Source organism: Phascolarctos cinereus, unplaced genomic scaffold, assembly GCF_003287225.1.
Source record: "Phascolarctos cinereus isolate Bilbo 61053 unplaced genomic scaffold, phaCin_HiC Scaffold_1;HRSCAF=81, whole genome shotgun sequence".
Lineage (NCBI taxonomy): Eukaryota > Metazoa > Chordata > Mammalia > Diprotodontia > Phascolarctidae > Phascolarctos > Phascolarctos cinereus.
This window is the reverse complement of record NW_027555514.1, coordinates 65,341,591-65,360,835: the sequence shown is the minus strand read 5'-3', so window position 1 is coordinate 65,360,835 and position 19,245 is coordinate 65,341,591. Positions and strand designations below refer to the sequence as shown.

The following is a 19,245-nucleotide window of genomic DNA, read 5'->3' as shown; positions in this document are numbered from 1 at the left end:
TGATTTTACTGTATTTTTAAATTTTTTTGTTACAAGGGAAATTATCTAGATAGAGAGGAGTGGAGATAGAGGGAGTATATTCAGAAGTGAATGTGATATAAAAGCAAAAACCAATAAAATACAAAATGTCAAGCTGAAAGGCCTTTTAAGCACACTATCTTATACCTTTCTACTGGCTTGTCAAAGCTCTAAGACTATCAGAAATGTATGAAGCTCCATCTCCAGTTATGAAGAAGAAATTAGGGAATTGGGTTGCAAGACTTTTGGATACCTACCAATTCAGAGATTATTGGGGTCTATTTGATATTTATTATTTAAATTCATTCATTAAGGCTTAAAAAAATTTCTTGCTAAGTTGAAAACTTATTACCTCACATCTGAAAAATCTGAAAGCAAGACAAATGCAAGGAATGATTTTCTGAACTGCGGAGTTTCTTATCAGAGAATGGAACTTAGTATTATATCTTTCATTGTATGGCTGTACACATGTGTACATCCATGTCCTATTATCATTTCCCTGTGTGTTTAGGTTCATTCTTGGAATACTGAATATTAACCAAACTGGCCTGATCTGATAAGAGGTTATCTCCCAGGTCAAATGCTGCAGGATTTGCTCAGCCAGATTTTTCCTACAACTGAGTCAGAAAGTTGCTGTATATCTCCAGAGCACAAATAAAAATTGTTATTCTCTTTCATCTTTAAAACTTGTCATCTTAAATATTTATGTGTTTCCTTACCCATGTGCCCCCAAGAGTGATCCCTAAGCATGTCCGCTCTTCCCATTGATGGTGTATGGATTTGTGGGAAGGTATGCACTAGATTTATGGGAAGAATGTTACAATGCTATTTTTCTGTGTGATTTCATTAAATTTATGCCTTATTTTGAATTAGGTCTTCTGGCTGATTAGTAAAAGTAAAGTATATGTGTATCTGTGTGTATACGTGCGTGCATGTACACACACACACACACACACACACACACACACACACACACACACACTGACTTTCCAAGATCAGAGGGGTGGGATTTAGTACAAGTGGCCAGTGAGTAAATGCTCCGGCAGAATATACAGTTGGCATGAATAGCAATACCTCTCCTGTCCTTCCTCATTTACCTCCCAACCATAGGCTATACCCCTTTAAATGACCCTGTAGCCCACATACTTGTGCTCAGAGCCACTGTAAGTCATCCATGGGGGGGGGGGGAATTCTCACCCACAAGCCTCACATAAATATTTCACTAGGTATCCAACATAAGTTTATATATAGTCCAACTCTTCTCATTCCCCCCCTCCCCGATTTCCAGGTATACATACATATTCAGTAGAAGAGGGATATGGTGTGCAAATTGACCTTAATGAGTGTTATTAACTTTGCACTTGAATAATGACACCTTAATTGAATGTTAGCTCTGCCACATAACCCAAGCAAGTCACTCCCCACCTCTGGGCCTCAGTTTCCTTATCTGTAAGAAAGAGGCTGTACTTGATAACCACTAAGTTCCATTCCATTTCTACAATACAATCAAGTTCCTATGATCTATGAACTCCTTAGGCATCCTTTTTGAAACCCAGAAGTTCCTTGGGATGTAGCTTGAAAAACACTGATTTAAGAAGCAAAAGTGCTGTTTTTAGGTCAGGCTCAAATTTCTGGAGTCCTGTTTCCTTGTCACAAGCTTTCAGGAAGGAAGCTGGTAATAAGTTTCTAAAACTTTGATCAGGCACTAAATGGTCCTCCTATCTGTGTTCTTCAGTCTTCCTCATGTAGTCCAACAGATGAGTTCTAGATTTGCTATATTAGGTATAATCATTAAACCAGATACAGTATGATTTTTTGGATGAAAGTTTTATTTGTTTTTCTGAGTCTTTTCCATAGAGCAGTGTACACAGGTAGTGATGCTTGGTGGATATTGGGATAGGCTCGGAGTTCTAGAATGCCTAGGTTCTGCTCTTCTAGCTCATACTAACTAAATGAGTGATCCCTAGAGAGAAACCTAGGTGCCTCAGGCAATTCTCTGGCTCTTATTTCCTGAGTCACAAATGGGTTTGTGTAGGGAGTTATCCCCTCTGTGATGAAATCCCAAATCATTATAATACTCTGGTATCTGTTTTACAAAGTTTTAGTAGACAAGGACTGAGTCATTTAAATCAAATACTGTGCACTTCCTGGCTGAGCATCTCACATGAAATTACTTCCAAAATATTTATTGATGATGTAGTATAAAAAGAATACAAAGTATGGGATAAAGAAACCTCCTATATAGGGAGTTTGGGTTTACTGAATTTTTATGTCAGGAAGAACTGTCATTGAGATTAAGACACCACTATTGATAAGAATCATATTTTTACCCCAAGAAATATAAGTATCAATACTACATATGAAAATTCTATCAATATCCAAAAATTCTCTTGAAAGTACAGACATAGATAAAATGTAGTAAGGGAAGATAGGTAAGTTTTTTTCAAAAACCAGCCTGACTCCCCAAGTACCTGGTATTATATATGTGTGTGTATTATATATATTATACACATACACATATATAAATATATTTATATATCCTACCTAACGTGAAAGAGAGAAATTTTCCTGTTCCTTTTTTCCAGACCTTCTGATTCTACCTATAAGCAAATACCTCTGCAGCCATTAACAAATGTCTTTCTAGAGCTCATGAGTCAGGAAGACATCTTAGTAATTAGAGGAGCAATGCATTACAATTATTAATTTTTAAAAAATCTATTAAGTGCCTTGAGTAAGATTCTAGAAATTAGATATTCTTAATTACCCTTTGTTCCAAAGACCTTCCCTCTATTTTTTTCTTCCCTCTTCTTTTAAAATTAAAATGCTTAATTTTATAAAGGCTAAATTTTTAACAACTTAGAATAAATTGCTCATAATGATTGGGGGCTCTAACACGAAATTTAAGCTTAAACTTGCTTTTAGTTTCTATCCTTTACTCCAACATAAAGTAAAACCCAACAATAGAGGTAATGAAAAAGAAACCTAGACCTTCTCCCTGACTTTTGTACTAAATGACCTTTAGGGAATCACATCACTTTTCTAGGCCTTAGTTTCTTTGTTGGTAAAAGGCAGGGACTAAATCAAACTATAAGGTTCCTTCTAATGCTAACATTCTTTAAATCATATACTGTTATGATTTAACTGTTTCTTATATTATTTTGGAGAGTGGCAGCATGGTAGTAGATAGAGTGGATAAAGAGCTGGTCTAAAAGATGGTAAGACCTGAGTTCAAATCTGTCTCACCTCTGACATATCCTATCTGGGTGACCTTGAGCAAATCACTTAAGCCATCAGTGAATGAGGCAGCTTTCTAAGACTCTAGGTTATAGAGGAGTTGCTGGTCTATATCTGCAGTGGTAGAAGGAATTTCCTCACTAGAAATTTCCTAGATAAGGGAGATCACATGTCTGGTCCAATAAAACAAATGTGCTGTCAGTATTTTGTTGAATAATTTGATCAGAAGTAAGATTTCAGTGGCTCTTCAGTTCTATCATACTCTGTTATAGGAAGAAACCCAGGCAGCGAGTGCAAATGGTTATCTTTCACTTGCTCCTAAACTGATATTCACTGATTTGCTCTGCAGAAGAGAGCTGGTTCAATAGTTTTAATTAAAGCCATAACCATGCAATGCACATTTCTAATTAGATATTTAATGTGCTCTGAAAATAGTAACAGAATAGCCTTCATTTTTATTGGAAGTTTTTGGAATGGGAGTTGAAAAAGAAAAGTGAGGGTGAGGATGAAATTTACAAGAGACTGGTGGGTAGTTCATACACAGCTCAACTCTTGAAGGCTTGTTAGATGTTTCCCAGCCAGTGGCTTCTAAAGCTCAACTCATGCTGTTTGGCTGGTCTTTTCACTTCTCAACCTTCTGTGTTTTCCCAGCCTTTCCTTCAAAATGCAGATTTCTAATGGTCTGATTAGCCAGCTGGAATGGGAGCCTGCTGTCTATCCATCTGTCCATCCATCTATTCACTCCTTTACCCCACGTGGGGAGGAGATGGGGAGAGGGATGTTAGAGGGAGAAGAGCAGTCACATCAGTCTTTCAAATGTGTCATCCCTGTTTTTGGATTACTTACTGACTCCTGGGATGGGGCCTAAAAGATAAAAATTGCTTTCTGAAAGCACGAGTGGAAACAGTGACCGCATACAGCAAGATTCTCAAGTTAAATGTCAGATTTCTAAAACAAAACCTCTCCCTTCCCCAATAGAAGGTAAAAAATAAGTGTTTGGGTTTTACAGCTGTCTTAAGTCCCATGAAGTAGAGCATGAGACCTGAAGTTATCTTAATTTGATATCTCTGCCTCTTAAAATAAATCCCACTACCACAATAATAATACTACTACCTTATGTTTTCACAAACCTGTTCTCATCCTCACAATTGCCCTATGAGGTTGGCATACAGGTATTATTCTCTCCCCATTTTACAGATGAGAAAGCTAAAACTTGGAGCAATTGAATTATTTGTCCAGTGCCACATCAGAATTATACTACTCATGGTAACTGCCCCCACCAAACACTTAATATTTTTTAAATCTATTAATGTTTGCCCTTTAAAACCAAAATTCCTTATTTCAGAGTAATAATTCAGATACCACCCATTTGAAACACTGTGTTTGATGTAGTGTGGGAAATTGCTGAATAGAATTTACATTCATATGAAGTAAAGTATGATAACATGAATTAATACAAGATGTTAAGCTATAGGATAGGAAGCAGAAAATTTAAACTTACTGAATTTGTTCATCTGAAGACTGCAAAAGAAAAATATTTTAGTCTAGAAAAAAAGTATATGTTGATTTTTATTACTGACACTGACACTCTGAGGGATTTTTTCATTTAAAAATGTACCATTGAAAAATAAACTCGTTTATATAATACATGACATATATTTGAACCTTACAACAATCCTGTGAGGTAATGTTATTATTTCTTCCATTTTCCTGTTGGGGAAACTGAGGCTCTGAGAAATTAAATGGCATGTCCAAAGTCATGCAGCTACTGAGTATTTAAATTAGGATTCAAAACAAGTCTTCAAAACTTGGAAGTCAGCACTCTATACCCTAAGTCAAGCTGTCTCCTCTACCAAGCCATCCTTCAGGTGAATAATCATAAATCAACATTTCAGTGCGTTAACTTGAGAATTGCTAAGGTATGAGCTATTCCTATACTAAAAACAGATGGAGATTTTGAAGAAAGAGTAAACCCTAGAGCTTACATCGTCTTGAAAAAAATAAATCTTATGTGAAAAGATCCCCTAATGTGTAAATTCTGTAAATACACTGACAATACTATAACCATATTAACTCTAGTTCTTATTTTAGTAAAAAGGCAAAATATGTTTCCCTCAATTTAACAGTACAATGAATGTGTCAATAAGATGAGAATAATTGTACACCAAACATCTGTGTACAATATTACTGATGTTTCTACCAACTAAAAATATGCCATCAGCATGCTAGCCTATTTTCATCACATGCAGCAGTGAACATTTTCAATCATCTTATAAAACAAGGACTGAAATTATTTTAAGAGAGAGAGAGAGAGAGAGAGAGAGAGAGAGAGAGAGAGAGAGAGAGAGAGAGAGAGAGAGAGAGAGAGACTATGAAATTTAAGGTTTCTCCAGCAACCACATGTGTAGTCTGTTTTTGTTGAAACATCTGGCAAACCTGTCCAGTGAAAGTTAGGAGCTCAGACAGCAAGGTGTATGTAACGGTACAATTTAGGGTGTGTGATCGCATGTTGGGCTTCTAATCAGAGGTCTTCCCAGGTCTTAGTAAAACCTCCTTTTTATCGAGTTACACACGGAGCCAACATAGCTTCACCAAGGACCTGCTGGAGCTTGCGTGTAAATGATTCCACATGGGATTTCTCTGAGTTATGAATACAACTGGGGAAAAGGGGAAATTGAGAATATGATCAGGATGATGGTTAACATTTGGCTGGCGTGACATATTTTCTAATTTGGGGAGCAAGTCTTTAATTTTTGCCTTTCTGCTTAGATTACATATGAGGCCCCCTGATTATATCTGTCCAGGATCGTGTGGAAAGAAAGTATTTTAAATTCCAAGAGTCTTCTGAGACTAATGGTCTCAGAAATAACATTTTTAAAGATGAGCTTTTCAAAAATCTCTAGGCGGCCTTGTCTTGGACTTGCCTAAATTTGGAGGGGAGAAGGATTAAAAATCCTCCGGGTTTCTGATAACTCGGGTTTTTCTTTTTTATTCACGAAACAACAAAAGGTGCCTTTGCCATGGAGTTGTCGGCCCAGCTAGAGGAAACCAAGCGAGTAAACAGAAGCGACTTGGTGAGCCAGGCTGGAGACTGATAAGGAACTAAGGAACTTTTGAGCCCCCTTGGTTGGCCAGCTTGGGCGCTTAAACCTCAGGAGCTGGGGTGCGGCACAGGTTCTGAGTATTAAAGTAGCTTATTAGGTGAATTGACTACAATTATTTTCCTGATCATTTTGCCCAGTCACTCGTTTACTTCTCTTTTTCATCTGTGCTGCTAGCTAGCTGTTGGGAACTCCAGAGTGTCACCTATTTTGCTGCACTTGTCCTCTCCCAACCCTGTCTCAACTCGCCTAACCCTGCCCCCATCCATAATCCTGGTCTCCTAAAACTAATTTCGTACTCAGAACATGTTCCCAGCGAGCAGCGTAGGCAGCGTGGCTTGCTGCAGAACCTGCAGTGAGGAAGACCTAGATTCATATCCTTCTGACGCTTCCTAGCTGTGTGAACACCTCTCCGAACCTCAATGTCCTCATCTGTAAAACAGGCATCATTATTACTATTGCAGCGTCTACCTCACCGAGTTATTGTGGGGATCAAATGCGGTTTTCTATGTGAAACGCTGTGTGAGTTCTGAAACCTTATATATAGATGTCATTATTTTAAGGAACTAAACCTCAATCTTGCCCAGTGTCCCTGGCAGACGCTTGAATGACACCCACATCTCCACAGACTTTCCCTTTCTTCCCTCTCCCTAAGGCATTTCCCGACAGTCTCTTATTCACTCAGACACAAGTACGCACACCCCGCACTTTTCGTAGCTGTTTTAGTGCAGGCAGACTGGGAATGACATTGACTGCCCGTCTGATGCCGGAGTAAGAGCATCTCTGCGGGATAACGTAACCAGAGCAGCGTAATCACTGGTGCTATAGAGTACCAGTGTCCCTGGGAAGACAGACACGGCCCGATTCTCTGGAGGTTCTTGAGTGACAAAACGCACAAGGAAATGCGGGCTGTGCCCCCCGGCCGAACAGAACACATTCCCTGGTGACAGTGTCTTCTCCCTCATTCTAACTCAGCCCTTTTTTCCTACTATTGCACATTAGGCACTTAAACAAAACCAGTCTCTCAACCCAAAGAAATCCCTGAAAGGAAACATCACTAGACGCCCTTGGCTAAAATTTGTCCTAGAGGTCGAGGCCCTGGCGGAGTTGGGTCTTCGGGGGCAATTCGTGAGCTCCCCATCTCTTTAGAAGGCCTGTACCCAGGGCCCACGAGTGATTTGAATTCTTCCAGAAGACGATGAGCGCTTGATTTCGGGGTAGGGAGAGGGGTGGGGGATTCTTCCTCTGAGTTAAGGAGCCTGCGCTAGGGTCCCCTAGGGGCTGCGGGGACGCCCAGGCGAGAGCCCCTCTCTCAACTAGAAAGAGCGCTGGCCGGGGAGGAGGCAGACAATATCTGAGGGAGTTAACAATCGCCTCCACTGTGTGGCCGAGCGTCCTCCCCTCGGCGCCGCCCGGGAAGGTGGATTCCGCAATGGCAGGATGTTCATGAGCTGAGCTCCGCAGCTGAGAAACATGAGAAGGTCTTTCTATCCATGTTCCGGGGCCGCGCACAGCCCGCTTGGTAAATAAAGCGCGGAGGCGGACGCGGTTCGTGTGGTTAGCGCCCGGGATCTATGCATAGAAAACATGTGGTGGGGATGGGAACGAGCATAGCAACCAAGCTGGATTATTACCCGCGGAAGAGAGCCACTGGATTCCGCGGCAACAGGTACCTTCCCGAGGTTGGGGGGAAGGTGGGGAAGTAGTGGTTCTCCCCTAAAGCGGGCTCGGCTGCTGTGGCCGACTTTGGCTGGAGAGCAGGCTGGGGAGCAGCCTGTGCGTGACTCCAGGCTGAGAAGGAGAGCGGAGGGCATCCCGCGTCCCTGCCCGGCTTTTCTTCCTCCCTCGCGCCTCGCCGAGGACCTGGCTGCAAAGCGCTAGCCTGGAGGGCCGGCCAGCGCTGGGGCAGCCGCGGGCCGACGCCGCTGTCCGCTCCGGCCCCGCATGCAGGGCAAAGTAGCCGCGCCTCACAGGGTCTGTCCAACGCGCCCGTTCGACCTGCGACCGGGCGCGGACCCAAGCCCGCCAGTCTGTAGATTGAAAGCGGAGGAAGCGTCGGGGAGAGCTAGAGAGGTCCGTGGGTCGGGAAGTCGAGATTACCATCTGACAGCAGCTGCATCTTCGATGGTGATTCTTAAGCGAGCGAACAGCCGCAGGCTTTGGGACCCAAATCCAGGGTTCAGGTGAACGAGTAAGAGTGCCAGGAGCGATTGGGAATAAACTACCTGGAAATCCGGCAAGGGGCTTGGCGTGGAGCGCAGCCATTCACTCCCGGGAGACCCCGAGTGGGAATTTAAACTGGGAGCTGGCGGTCTCTCTTTTGGTTAGCTCGCGGTCACCGAGACAGTTATTTACGCGTCCCTTCGCCTCGGGACCTCAAGAGTTACCCTTTCCCCGCCTTTCACTTTTTTCTCAATCACTCCCCCAACCCCCAACCCTGCAGCCGCCACCTCCATCCTCACCTGCACCTCCCGGGCCGCTTCCTTAGTCAATCGGAATAAACAAGCCCATCACCAAAACGCCAACAAACCTACCCCTCACCCCCACCCCCACCAGGTAGTAGCGGGTGGGGAGATGTGTTGTTGTTTTTAAAGTCGATGGAGCGCTGGAGGTGGGGGGTGGGGCGGGGAGGTGGGAAAGAGGGAGAAAGAAGCAGCTTGTAGCGCAGAGGCAGCAAACCGTGGAAAATCTGAGGATGTGACTTTCAAACATGTATCCAGTGTCTACTCTCTCTCTTCTCTCTCTCTTCTCTCTCTTCTCTCTCTCTCTCTCTCTCTCTCTCTCTCTCACACACACACACACACACACACACACACACTCTCTCTCTCTCTCTCTCTCACACTCATTCGCAGAGTGATGTACCTGTCTCCTCCTGGAAGACTCAGACGTCAAGTCATGCTGTATTTTACCGTGCAGCCAAGCCTACCGTCTGAATTACCTCCTTACAAATATTGACAGTGGCCATCTTTTTAATTTCTGTGTGCACAGCCCTAAATACCGTAGAAGGGCTGCTACTGCAGCTGTGGCTGGGGGTGATGGGCCGGGAGAGGGTGGGCGAGTGTGCGTGTGTGTGTGTGTGTGCACGCGCACACACGCGCGTATAAACGCAGGGGGGAGGACGAGGGCCAAGGCGACATCTAAGGCTGCCTCAGCAGCTACAGGAAAGGGGGTGGGGGCTGATTTTATGAAACAAGAGATGCCCAGAGACTCTGGGGAAGGGGGGACTGTGAGAGGAGAAGGGGGGTGGCGAAGGGGACCAGCCGCAAGCTGAAGTTCAGTAATACAGCTCAAGGTTGGGCAATGAGAAACTTTCCCTAACGTTTCCCTGGTGGCGGTCAAATGCATGCTAGCTGCAGACAAAACATCACGCCCCTCGGAGGTGAGCGTGGCGGTCTGTTTCTGTTTCCACGAGGCTGAAGCTTGGGCCAACAAGCAGCGGGTCTGCCTGCCTGGGGGGTGGGGGAGGGGGAAATGAGGAGGCGGCTGCTGCTGTAAGCTTGGAAGAGAGAGGAGAGGAGGAAAAGGCAAGAGTGGGGCCCGGACTGCCCAGGGAGCAAGCTCCCTGGACTCTTTCTTCCCCTCCTCACGTCTGCAGCCTTTGAAATGCTATTGCCCAGTGGTGAGGGATCTAGGAAGTGGGAACCCGGTTTCACCGAATGGCTTATTGGTAGGAAAGCAGCTGGCCAAGGCTCCTCTGCCTCTGTGTGTGTGTGTGTGTGTGTGTGTGTGTGTGTGTGTGTGTGTGTGTGTTTGTGTCGGGGGATGGGGCGAAGAAGTGGGGGCTGATATAGTGTGGAGGATCCTGGGAATTCACTGTCCAGAGGAAAAGAGGGCTTGGCAGGATTTCCTGGGCACTGCAGCGCCTGCAGAGATGAAGAAGGGACTTTGACCCAACCCTGACTGACTCTACTTTCCAGGTCTAGAGTCAATCATTCTTCTTCATTCAACTTCAGTCCTCAGCCCTGATTTCTTAATCCAGGATCGAGTCCAGTATGGAGTTTGTGCCTAAAAACATCCGGAATTAGGACACAATAAAAATATCCCAATCCCGGTTGGTCGCTTGATTCTTTAGATTATTGATTCTCGTGATCCTGTCTTCCCAGCTGCAGCATCTGCTTTAACTTCCTTGGCAGTGCCGGGTCTAAACTAGGGGAGATTGAGGCAACAGCCCCTGCATATTCCGCCATTCGGTCCCCCCCCCATCTTCTGCAGTGTGCTTTCCTCAGAATGAAACCTCTGGAAAGGATGGCTCTTTTTTAAAAATTCAAAACCCCCCACGGTGGAGGGGGACATTCTAAATTATTCCCCGATCCTCACACCGAATCCTTAGAGGAAGACTGGGGGTAGTGATGAAGGTGTCTGTGGGTGACTGTTCAGCCTGATTGCTAGGTAAAACCAGAGTAGATGTAGTCGGTAGCCCAATAGGGAAAGTTTGCCCCCAAAAAGGGAGGTGATGATCCGGGCATGGCCTGACCGGGCAAGTACCCCCGCCCCCAAGCCCAGGTGCGATGCTGTCTATTCAAAACGTTCTCCCATCTCCCTCCGCCCCTACTTCCACCCATCCACCCCCAACCCCAGACTCTCTTCCGAGCCAGATCTCTGGGCCAAGTTAGCCTCGAAATCCCTCTCTCGGTCCTGGGGACTCGCTGGGATGTGAACTGTTTCCTCGAGTAACCTGATGCGCCTTCTTCTCCGCAGAAATCAAGTCATCTGGACTTCCAAACTGCACGTCTCCTAGTCGCTGCGGCCGCAAAGCTACGGCCTCCCAGCTTGGACCATGAACACCATCGTCTTCAATAAGCTCAGTAGCCAAGTGCTTTTCGAGGACAGCGGCGCCAAGGAGAGGGAGCGGGGTGGTCGACCCTACAACGGGGTCCTGGATGGGGCCCACCACCACCACCAGGAGGTGGTCATTCCCGACAGCCCATCAATCAAAGATAACCTCAGTCTCAGACACAGGAGGACAGGGTATGTCCCCTATCCCCTTCTACTAGCTCCCATCCTTATGTGGTGGGAAAGTAAATATGGAGTGTGTGTGTGTGTGTGTGTGTGTGTGTGTGTGTGTGTGTGTGTGTGTGTGTGTGTGTGTGAAATTGCTCTGGTGAAAGAGCTCGGAAGCATGTTTCTGTCTCTCAGTGATTTGAAGTAGCTGGTTTTCATCTCCGGGGTCCTGCGCTTAACATTTTACGGTTTTCATCATCTGCTTCTCAAGACAGAGTCAGCTTCTAACCTGATTAACTTTCTACCCTGGTCCATCCCAATCTCTTAAATAGGCCCAATTTAGGGATTCCGTAAGCCTTCAATCCTGCATTCCCCTTCCCAGTTCAATTGCGGCTGAGCATCCTTGAAGCAAGCCTGGGAATGGCTAAACTGCATTCCGAAAGCAAAGCCAGGGCCCGAGCCCCGGGGAAAGCTTTCTTCGTCGCTTCTGAGAATTCTCTTTTTCGGTTTTGATTGGACTACTGGGAGAATCTCTTTCTGATTGAGAGAGAGAGAGAGAGAGAGAGAGAGAGAGAGAGAGAGAGAGAGAGAGAGAGAGAGAGAGAGAGAAAGAAAAAGAGGAGGTTTTTTAAAAGTTTCCTTCTTTCTTTTTTCTTTCTTTCTTTCTTTCTTTCTTTCTTTCTTTCTTTCTTTCTTTCTTTCTCTCTCTTTCTTCTTTCCTTCCTTCCTTTCGTTTTCTTTCTTCCTTTCCTCCCTCCCTCCTTCCTTCTTTACTTCTTTCCTTCCTTCCTTTCTTTTTTCTTTCCTTCCTTTCTTTTTCTTTCTTCCTTTCTTCCTTTCCCTCTGTAAGAGGAGGACTTTTGCAAAGGATGACTCCTTGGAGCGCATCCCTTTTCAGGGCAAACTTCTGCAGAGCATCTGTCCAGCTGTGGGCAAGCCTAGCAGGGCAGAAGGAAGTGCAGCCGTGGGGTGGAAGGAAACGCATGCCGGCAGTGACCGCACTCGAGCTCTAGCTCAGTGAAGGAGCTGCTGTGGGCGGAGGCTGAGAGGGGGTTCTCGAGGGTTTAGAGCCGATAAAACATTCCCGAGAGAGGGACAGAGGCACCGACAGGAGCCTAATAGGGTTTAGCGCCCGGCCAGTTGGGTTAATGTGGGGCATGTGCGAGCTTTCTTTCTCCTTGCACCTTCACAATTGCATCAGCTCCTGCGCTCCGCGGTGTTGCTGGTCCGGAGAGTCGAGGTTAAGTTTCTTCAGAAGTTTATTACCCGCGATTCCGATGGAATTAGATTTCAAATGAAGTCTTTTAAAAGGCAGAAACCCAAAGGGGCCACGAAGCAGGCGACAATCCGGAGTCGGCCGCCGGACGCTCCGGGCGGCCCACGGGCGACACCTCCCGGGGCTGCGGGGCAGCACAGCCGCCCTGCGCCTGCTCTTTGTCGGAGGCTTCCAGCCTTAACAGGCGTTTTATTGGAAACATTGCTGGGCCGCCTTTGCTTTTTCTGGTCTCCTGTTCCCCCAGATCTATTTCTTTCAACAAGGCCCTTCTTACACCGCCCGATCCTCTTCCCCCAAAGTCTTCAGCTCTGTTAGCTGCTAAACTCCTCATTATTAGAAGCCTACCCAAAGCGTGACCACATCCCCATCTTGGAGCCGAGAACAAGTGGGGCCTGGGGTGCTAACCACGGTGCACTTTTATTTTCTCCCAATTTCTGCGTATCATATTTCTGCTGTACAAGCTTGGAAATGGTGTTGTCCTTTCCTGTAACCATGTGGAATAAAATAGGATGTGAGAAACCTCGGACACTGAAGTCTGGGTTCCCTGAAGAAATTCTAAAGAACCAGCAAAGGTCCTAGACCTAGTACCTCTTACTCCCCAGATGGGCTGCTTAGGAGATCGTGGTTGGCGAGAAGGGGCACAGTGCAGCTGGGCGGTCAAAGGCAGGCCTCTCCGAATCCCCCTCCTCCCTTCAATCACACACACACACACACACCCCTCCCCTCTTCCCTTAAGGACAAGCATGGAACACAAGCTTGAGAATCCCCTTTCCCCGCATAGAAGGCATTAACCACCATTCACCTCACCTTACCCGACCCTCATTTACCTTGTTGCTTCCAGCCTCTGTGTTTCCCAATGGTCTAACAAGGTGATTCTACAACTACCCCAGCATTTTCTTCCTGTTGCTATCCCTGTCTGCTGAAGGCTACAGTTGCCAGCTGACCTCTGTTCAAGGCTAGCTAGTTCCTGAGTCTGGATGGTATAAAGCAATGCACACTTGGGAAAGGACCTAGCCTTTGGAATGGACAGGTTCTGATCCAGTGCGTTGGGATTAGACGTCCTGGAAGGGGATAAGAAGAGGAGTGGGCGATGGTGTGCTTCCCTCTCCAGCCCTTTCTGGAGAGAGGAGGCAGGGTATCTGGACAGGGGAAGGAACTTAACAGGATTTCTAATTATTTGTCATGCTATACTGATTCAACCCTGCATCTCATCTCCGGTTTTCCCAGGGCTCGGCAGAACGGAGGAAAAGTGAGGCACAAGCGGCAGGCCCTGCAGGACATGGCGAGGCCCCTCAAACAGTGGCTTTACAAGCATCGGGACAACCCATACCCCACCAAGACCGAGAAGATCCTCTTGGCTCTAGGCTCCCAGATGACCTTGGTGCAGGTAAACCAGGGCTTACTTGGGCCCACGATTTTCTAGGCTCCTGCCTCTGCCGAGGCATGAGTCAGTTTGGTTTAAGAGCTGGGTTCAGATCCTATCATTACTCATTGTGTGGCTTGGGCCCTTCTCTGCCTCCATTTCCTCCCCCATAAAAGAAGAAGGTTGGCCTTTAAGGAATTTTTGAACCAGGAATCCTATGATGACATCAGTTATTTCATGTAAGGCAAGACCAGCTTTTAAAAGTAAGGCTGGTTGAAGCTGCTGCCTTAGCCTTCTTCTTTCTTAGAGAGGAAAAGAGGAATTGTAGTGGTCTGTAGCAAGGAGAAAGGTTTTTCAGTAGTTTGGGGACATCTAAAAGGAGAGTCAGGGGAGAGGAAGGGTTTTGGATTACAAATGTAAAGTGAGAGGGACCTCAAATACTATCTTGTCCAATTTCCTCGTTTAACTGATGAGGAAATTCAGGGCTTGGGATGTGAGTTGCCTGGAGGTCACCCAGCTAGTAAGTGGCAGAGGCATGTTTTGAACCCAGGCCCTGTAACTCCAGCATCTGTGTTCTTTCCATTGTACCACACTGCACCTACAGTCTTATATCCAAGACATCTTTTTACCTGATGCCTGTTCCACCTCTGTCCCAGCATGGAGAAACCCATGAGCCCACTCTCAATTGTAAATTGAATGTTTGGGTTTCTTAGGTATCCCATGGAAGGTTGATTTATAAAACTGTAACTGAGAGATTGTGCAGACCCCTACATGGAATAGTGCAACAACACTGGACAAGAAGAGAATCAGACAAACTCAATTCTTAGCAATTTAGTATTCTATAAACCCTGGGCAGGTCATTTTTACCTTTGTACCGGTTTCCTCATTTGTAAAATTGCCCCAATCCTCACAGGGTGGTTGCAAGAATGAAATGAGATAAAGTGTGTGAAAGTATCATACAAAACAGTAAGAAATCACAATTGAGCTGTTTTATAGTAGTGGGTTTTGTTTGCTGTTTGTTGGGGGGGTGGGATGGAGAAGAGGGATTTCTGGGTTTGTGGTTTTATAGCGTTCCTCCTGAGAGATCAAGAATGGAGCGTATTTCATACATATTCACAGGCATGGAAGAAGGGTGGGGAGAAGTGGGGGTGAGGGGGGGGTGGGGTGGCAGTGATCTTTACAAGGTGTGTGATAAACAAGGATTTGGAATCTTTGGTCCTGTACCATGTATAGAAATATCCCCATGCAGAAGAATTCCAAACTTAGAACCCTTTAATGAAGGTCATGTAATACAGTAGAAATTTTTCTGAATGCTTACTTCACACCAAGTTGGGTGCACATGGCAGATCCAAAAATGGTTTATAGAATTTGTATGTGTGTGTTGTGGGGAGGAGTTAGGGGACAGAAAAGCTGCTGGACTTAAGTTTCCTGTGAGAATCTATTTTGTTTTGGGGGGGGAAGGAGGATTCTGTTAACATTCCATTCATGTGTCTGAGTGACCTTGTCATATTTGAAAAGTGGTAGAAATGTCTTTCTTTCCCAATGAAGATGGTACCATGAACTTTGTTAAAAATAATCAAAAGTCAGAGGAAGGAGAGAGGATAGTGGAAGACAGGTAACATATCTCAGAAATAGGGCTGTTTTGCATCTGTGAATACTAGGCAAGTCCCTAAAGCACTGGGTTTCTAATAGAAATGAAATGATTGAAATGCCTGAAATAAGTATAAGATAAATGAAAGGTAATATTCTAAAGCATTTAGGAATAATCATAAGAACACTCAGAATTTGTACTCTTTTTTTTCTTGAGAGTTATGAAACAATTTTTTCTGAATACAACTGGGCAGAAAAAGGTCATTTGCAGTGCTGTCTTTTAGCAAGAATTTATTTTTGGTAGTGTTTTGTATAAGTGTTAGATGAGAGCATTAATAAAGATTCAGATCACAAGATGTATGTATGAATAAATTTAATTAGACTTTTTCAGTTTCTTAATAAATTATTCAAATCAGAAAGTTACTCACTTCTGAAAACAAATCCAAATGACAAAATCTTAGCATGACAGGTGTCATTTATTTTGAGAGTACAGTTGCTTTTAGAGATGTCTGGGTGCTAGACAGTGATGGGAACAGTACATTGGTTTATTTTCCTTGGTTTAAGCCAAACACACAAAAATACTTTGAATAAAGCCATATTTCAACATTTGGTATATTTTTCAAGTTGTAAACGAAGAAAACTTATGTTTTTATTTAGCCTTAAAAAAAAAAACCTCAGCAGTGACTAAAGCTACAATTTGTTATTAGCAAGGATATTTAAGTTTGGTTGGCCCAGTTAAATATTTTGATTGGAGCTGAAATCAAAGCATTTGTCATTTTAATCAGGAGTAAAAATAATTTGACACACATATGTGGTGGTTCAAATCCACATTACTAGCATTTTTTAGGGTAAATGTCATGATAGCTAATTTATAGGAAAGTCCTTTCCATTCAAGATGTTCATTTTTCTTTCTCTTACATGTAAGCCCCAATAAATCAAAATTGGCACCAAAATGGAGAAGGCCATAGAATGTCTTGCATAGGTTTCTAAATGAAGCAGAAATCATGATTTATGGCAATAAATAATACCTGTTCCATAATATACAAATTGTGTGTTTAATATAGTTGGTTTCAGGAGCTTTGAAGTGGGAAAAAGAAAAGTTTAGTTAGAATAACTGACGAGCTCTCTGTCTAAACCAAACTGACATCATTTGGGTGCAGCTTTTCTCATATAGGCTCTGGGGACATCTGCACAGGGAAAATATATAATACATAGTCTGGGCAACCAAAGCAGATCTTGAACCAAGAAAGGGAGATCCTTACTACTTAAGTACTTTGGAGTGCAGGGGGCAATGAAGCTGACACTTAAATTCCTGTAAATCAGAGACCAACTTACAGAGGGTATTGGGGTCTCCCAGTGAGTAAATTAGTTTATGTCTAGTATTTCTCCTTCTCTCTCAAAAATCCTAAAGAGCTTACTCTAAAGGAGTAATGACTGAGAGCAATTTTACCCCTAAAGTTGTTTTCTAAAGTGTCTATGTTGTAAGCTGAGTGAATCTGGTTAACGATGTCCCCGTTTTAAAACATTCTCAGGGATTACAAATGTAATATTTCATTGATGTTATCATTGTCAGTAACATGTGAAGACTTTGTCTGTTGATATCATAGAGGGCCAAATGTAAATGATTTTTATTATCTTCCTTATCTGTGGAAGTATTTGAGGTTATATTATATATACATATGTATACACACATATGTATATACACACATATATACATATATAAACATATACACATGTGTATGTGTGTAAAAATCTACATGTGTGTATATATAGTGTATGTGTGTGTATATACGTATATCTATCTATCCAGAGAATTTTCTCTTATCTCCATGAATTCACTGTCTTATCACTATATACCAATATGATATACGCCAACTATGAAGTCACCTGTTCATTCTTTTGCTTAATTGCCTTCTAGAATGTCATGTATTTTGATATTTCCTTTTCCATTTACAGTTTACTTTTGAGTGGGTCTTTCAAGGTAGGAAATTCAAAGTCTCAGGCTTTTAGAAGGAGCAGTTTTGTCTACTTTATCTAGTCTTGGATAATAATAATAACTTTTCAAGTGGATTGCTTCTCTCTCTAGAAGTTAACAAGAAAGCCTGAAACTGAAATGGAAGTAGATTAATGATAATTAGAGGAGTGGACACATTTATTTTATATGCCTTATCTCACTGAACACTCATGGCAATCCTGGGAGAGAGATGCTATTACTGTCTTCATTTCATTGTGATAATGACTTTCTGTACTTGGAGTTGTTTTCTTTTTGTCTGAATCTGTGATGTCCTATGTAAAACAAGGTGTCAAACTTCCTGCTAGGGATGCACATGGCCCACAATATAGTCAAGTACAGCTCAGACCAGTTTGAAGTGTAATTGGGAAATATTTAACAAAGTAAATTAAAATACAATAAAACATACATAGTATTACATTTTAAAACTGTCAATATGCAGCAGGCAGGAATCCTTAGGTACGGTTAACGGCCCTATTTCTATTTGAGTTTGACATCACTTGTGTAAAGAACTCCTCAGCAAAGAAACTCCCTCTACCAAAACAGACCAGGAACAGTTGTATAACTTAGTGAATTACTGAATTGTCTGGGTCCACTGAGAAGTTAAGTGGCTTGCCCAAGGCCCCACAGCAGGTATGTGTCAGAGGTTGTATATGAACTTAGGCAGATGGCTGGCTCTGAGGTCGGAGTCCTATCCATAATGCCAGCCTGCCTTTCTCTCTAATAGTAATAGGATAATAAATCAAAACCCATACTCTCCCAACAAAACAAAAACAGACCTGAACATCTCAATTAATTTATGTTTCTCCATTTTATCCCTCCCATTAGAATCAGCAGGCCTGATCTAATTGGTCACATATTTGTTATGCTTTCATTTGCATTATTAGTCTGGAATCTTTTTATTTCTTATTTTTACTATTTAATTAGATTTAAGCATTTGTGTGTATATGTATGTGTTGTATAGATAAAAAGGGATGGTGAAAGAATTTCCTTTCTAAAAGAAAATAATAATAATAATAGCCATTTTATGGAATAAAATTGATTTGCTTTTACATGATCAAGATCATGAGTATATGTGGCTAAGATTTTCATAACATACAAGTTTATATAAGGATAGCTCTGAAAGGGTGGAAATTAGTTGATTCGTCTTCCTTCTGAAAAATTCTTAGTTCTTCTTGATAAGTAACATGAAAAAATTGGGCCTGAAGCAATCTTCTGAGAGAGATGGAAGTGGGGACAGTCTAAAGATCTCGGGTTTTTTATGAATGTGTCTTTGGACAGGAATTAAATTACTCTAACATATACATGGAGGTGGAGTGTGAACACGGACTTGTTGGGATTCCTTAATTTTTTCTAATGATCCCAAAGTATAGTGCTTATAGGGTCCAAGATTATATCTCAAAAATAGAATGCTGAAATTCTTTTCTTTTTGTTAGAAAGTTCAAAATTTGATGCTTTTCACATGGAATTGAAAAAATATTAAGAAGGAATTCAGAAAAGTGGGTGCTGCTACCTATTCTATTACAGTAAGCTAAGAGCATATCCATGGAACAATTCTTGTTAAATGGAATTGATTGGATTAAAGTTTTACCCTGCACTCTGCCCTATTTTGTTTTCTTCTCTATGCCTACCATTAAGTCGGGAGTACGCAGGCTTCATGGTAACTGGTAAAATATTTAACTAAAGCCCAGATCAATCTATTTGCATTACT

At 43.2% G+C, this 19,245-nt stretch overlaps 1 protein-coding gene across 1 annotated transcript in view; it reads left to right on the top strand.

The window, feature by feature from the left end:
* Positions 1-7,741: 7,741 nt before the first annotated feature.
* Positions 7,742-19,245, top strand: part of MKX (mohawk homeobox) — a 108,606-nt gene continuing 97,102 nt past the window's right edge. Inside the window, exons 1-3 of the mRNA XM_020990524.2 lie at positions 7,742-8,022; positions 11,052-11,321; positions 13,798-13,957. Of these exons, the coding sequence (XP_020846183.1) occupies positions 11,131-11,321; positions 13,798-13,957 (351 nt within the window). The 5' untranslated portion in view covers positions 7,742-8,022; positions 11,052-11,130. The remainder of the gene's footprint in view (positions 8,023-11,051; positions 11,322-13,797; positions 13,958-19,245) is intronic.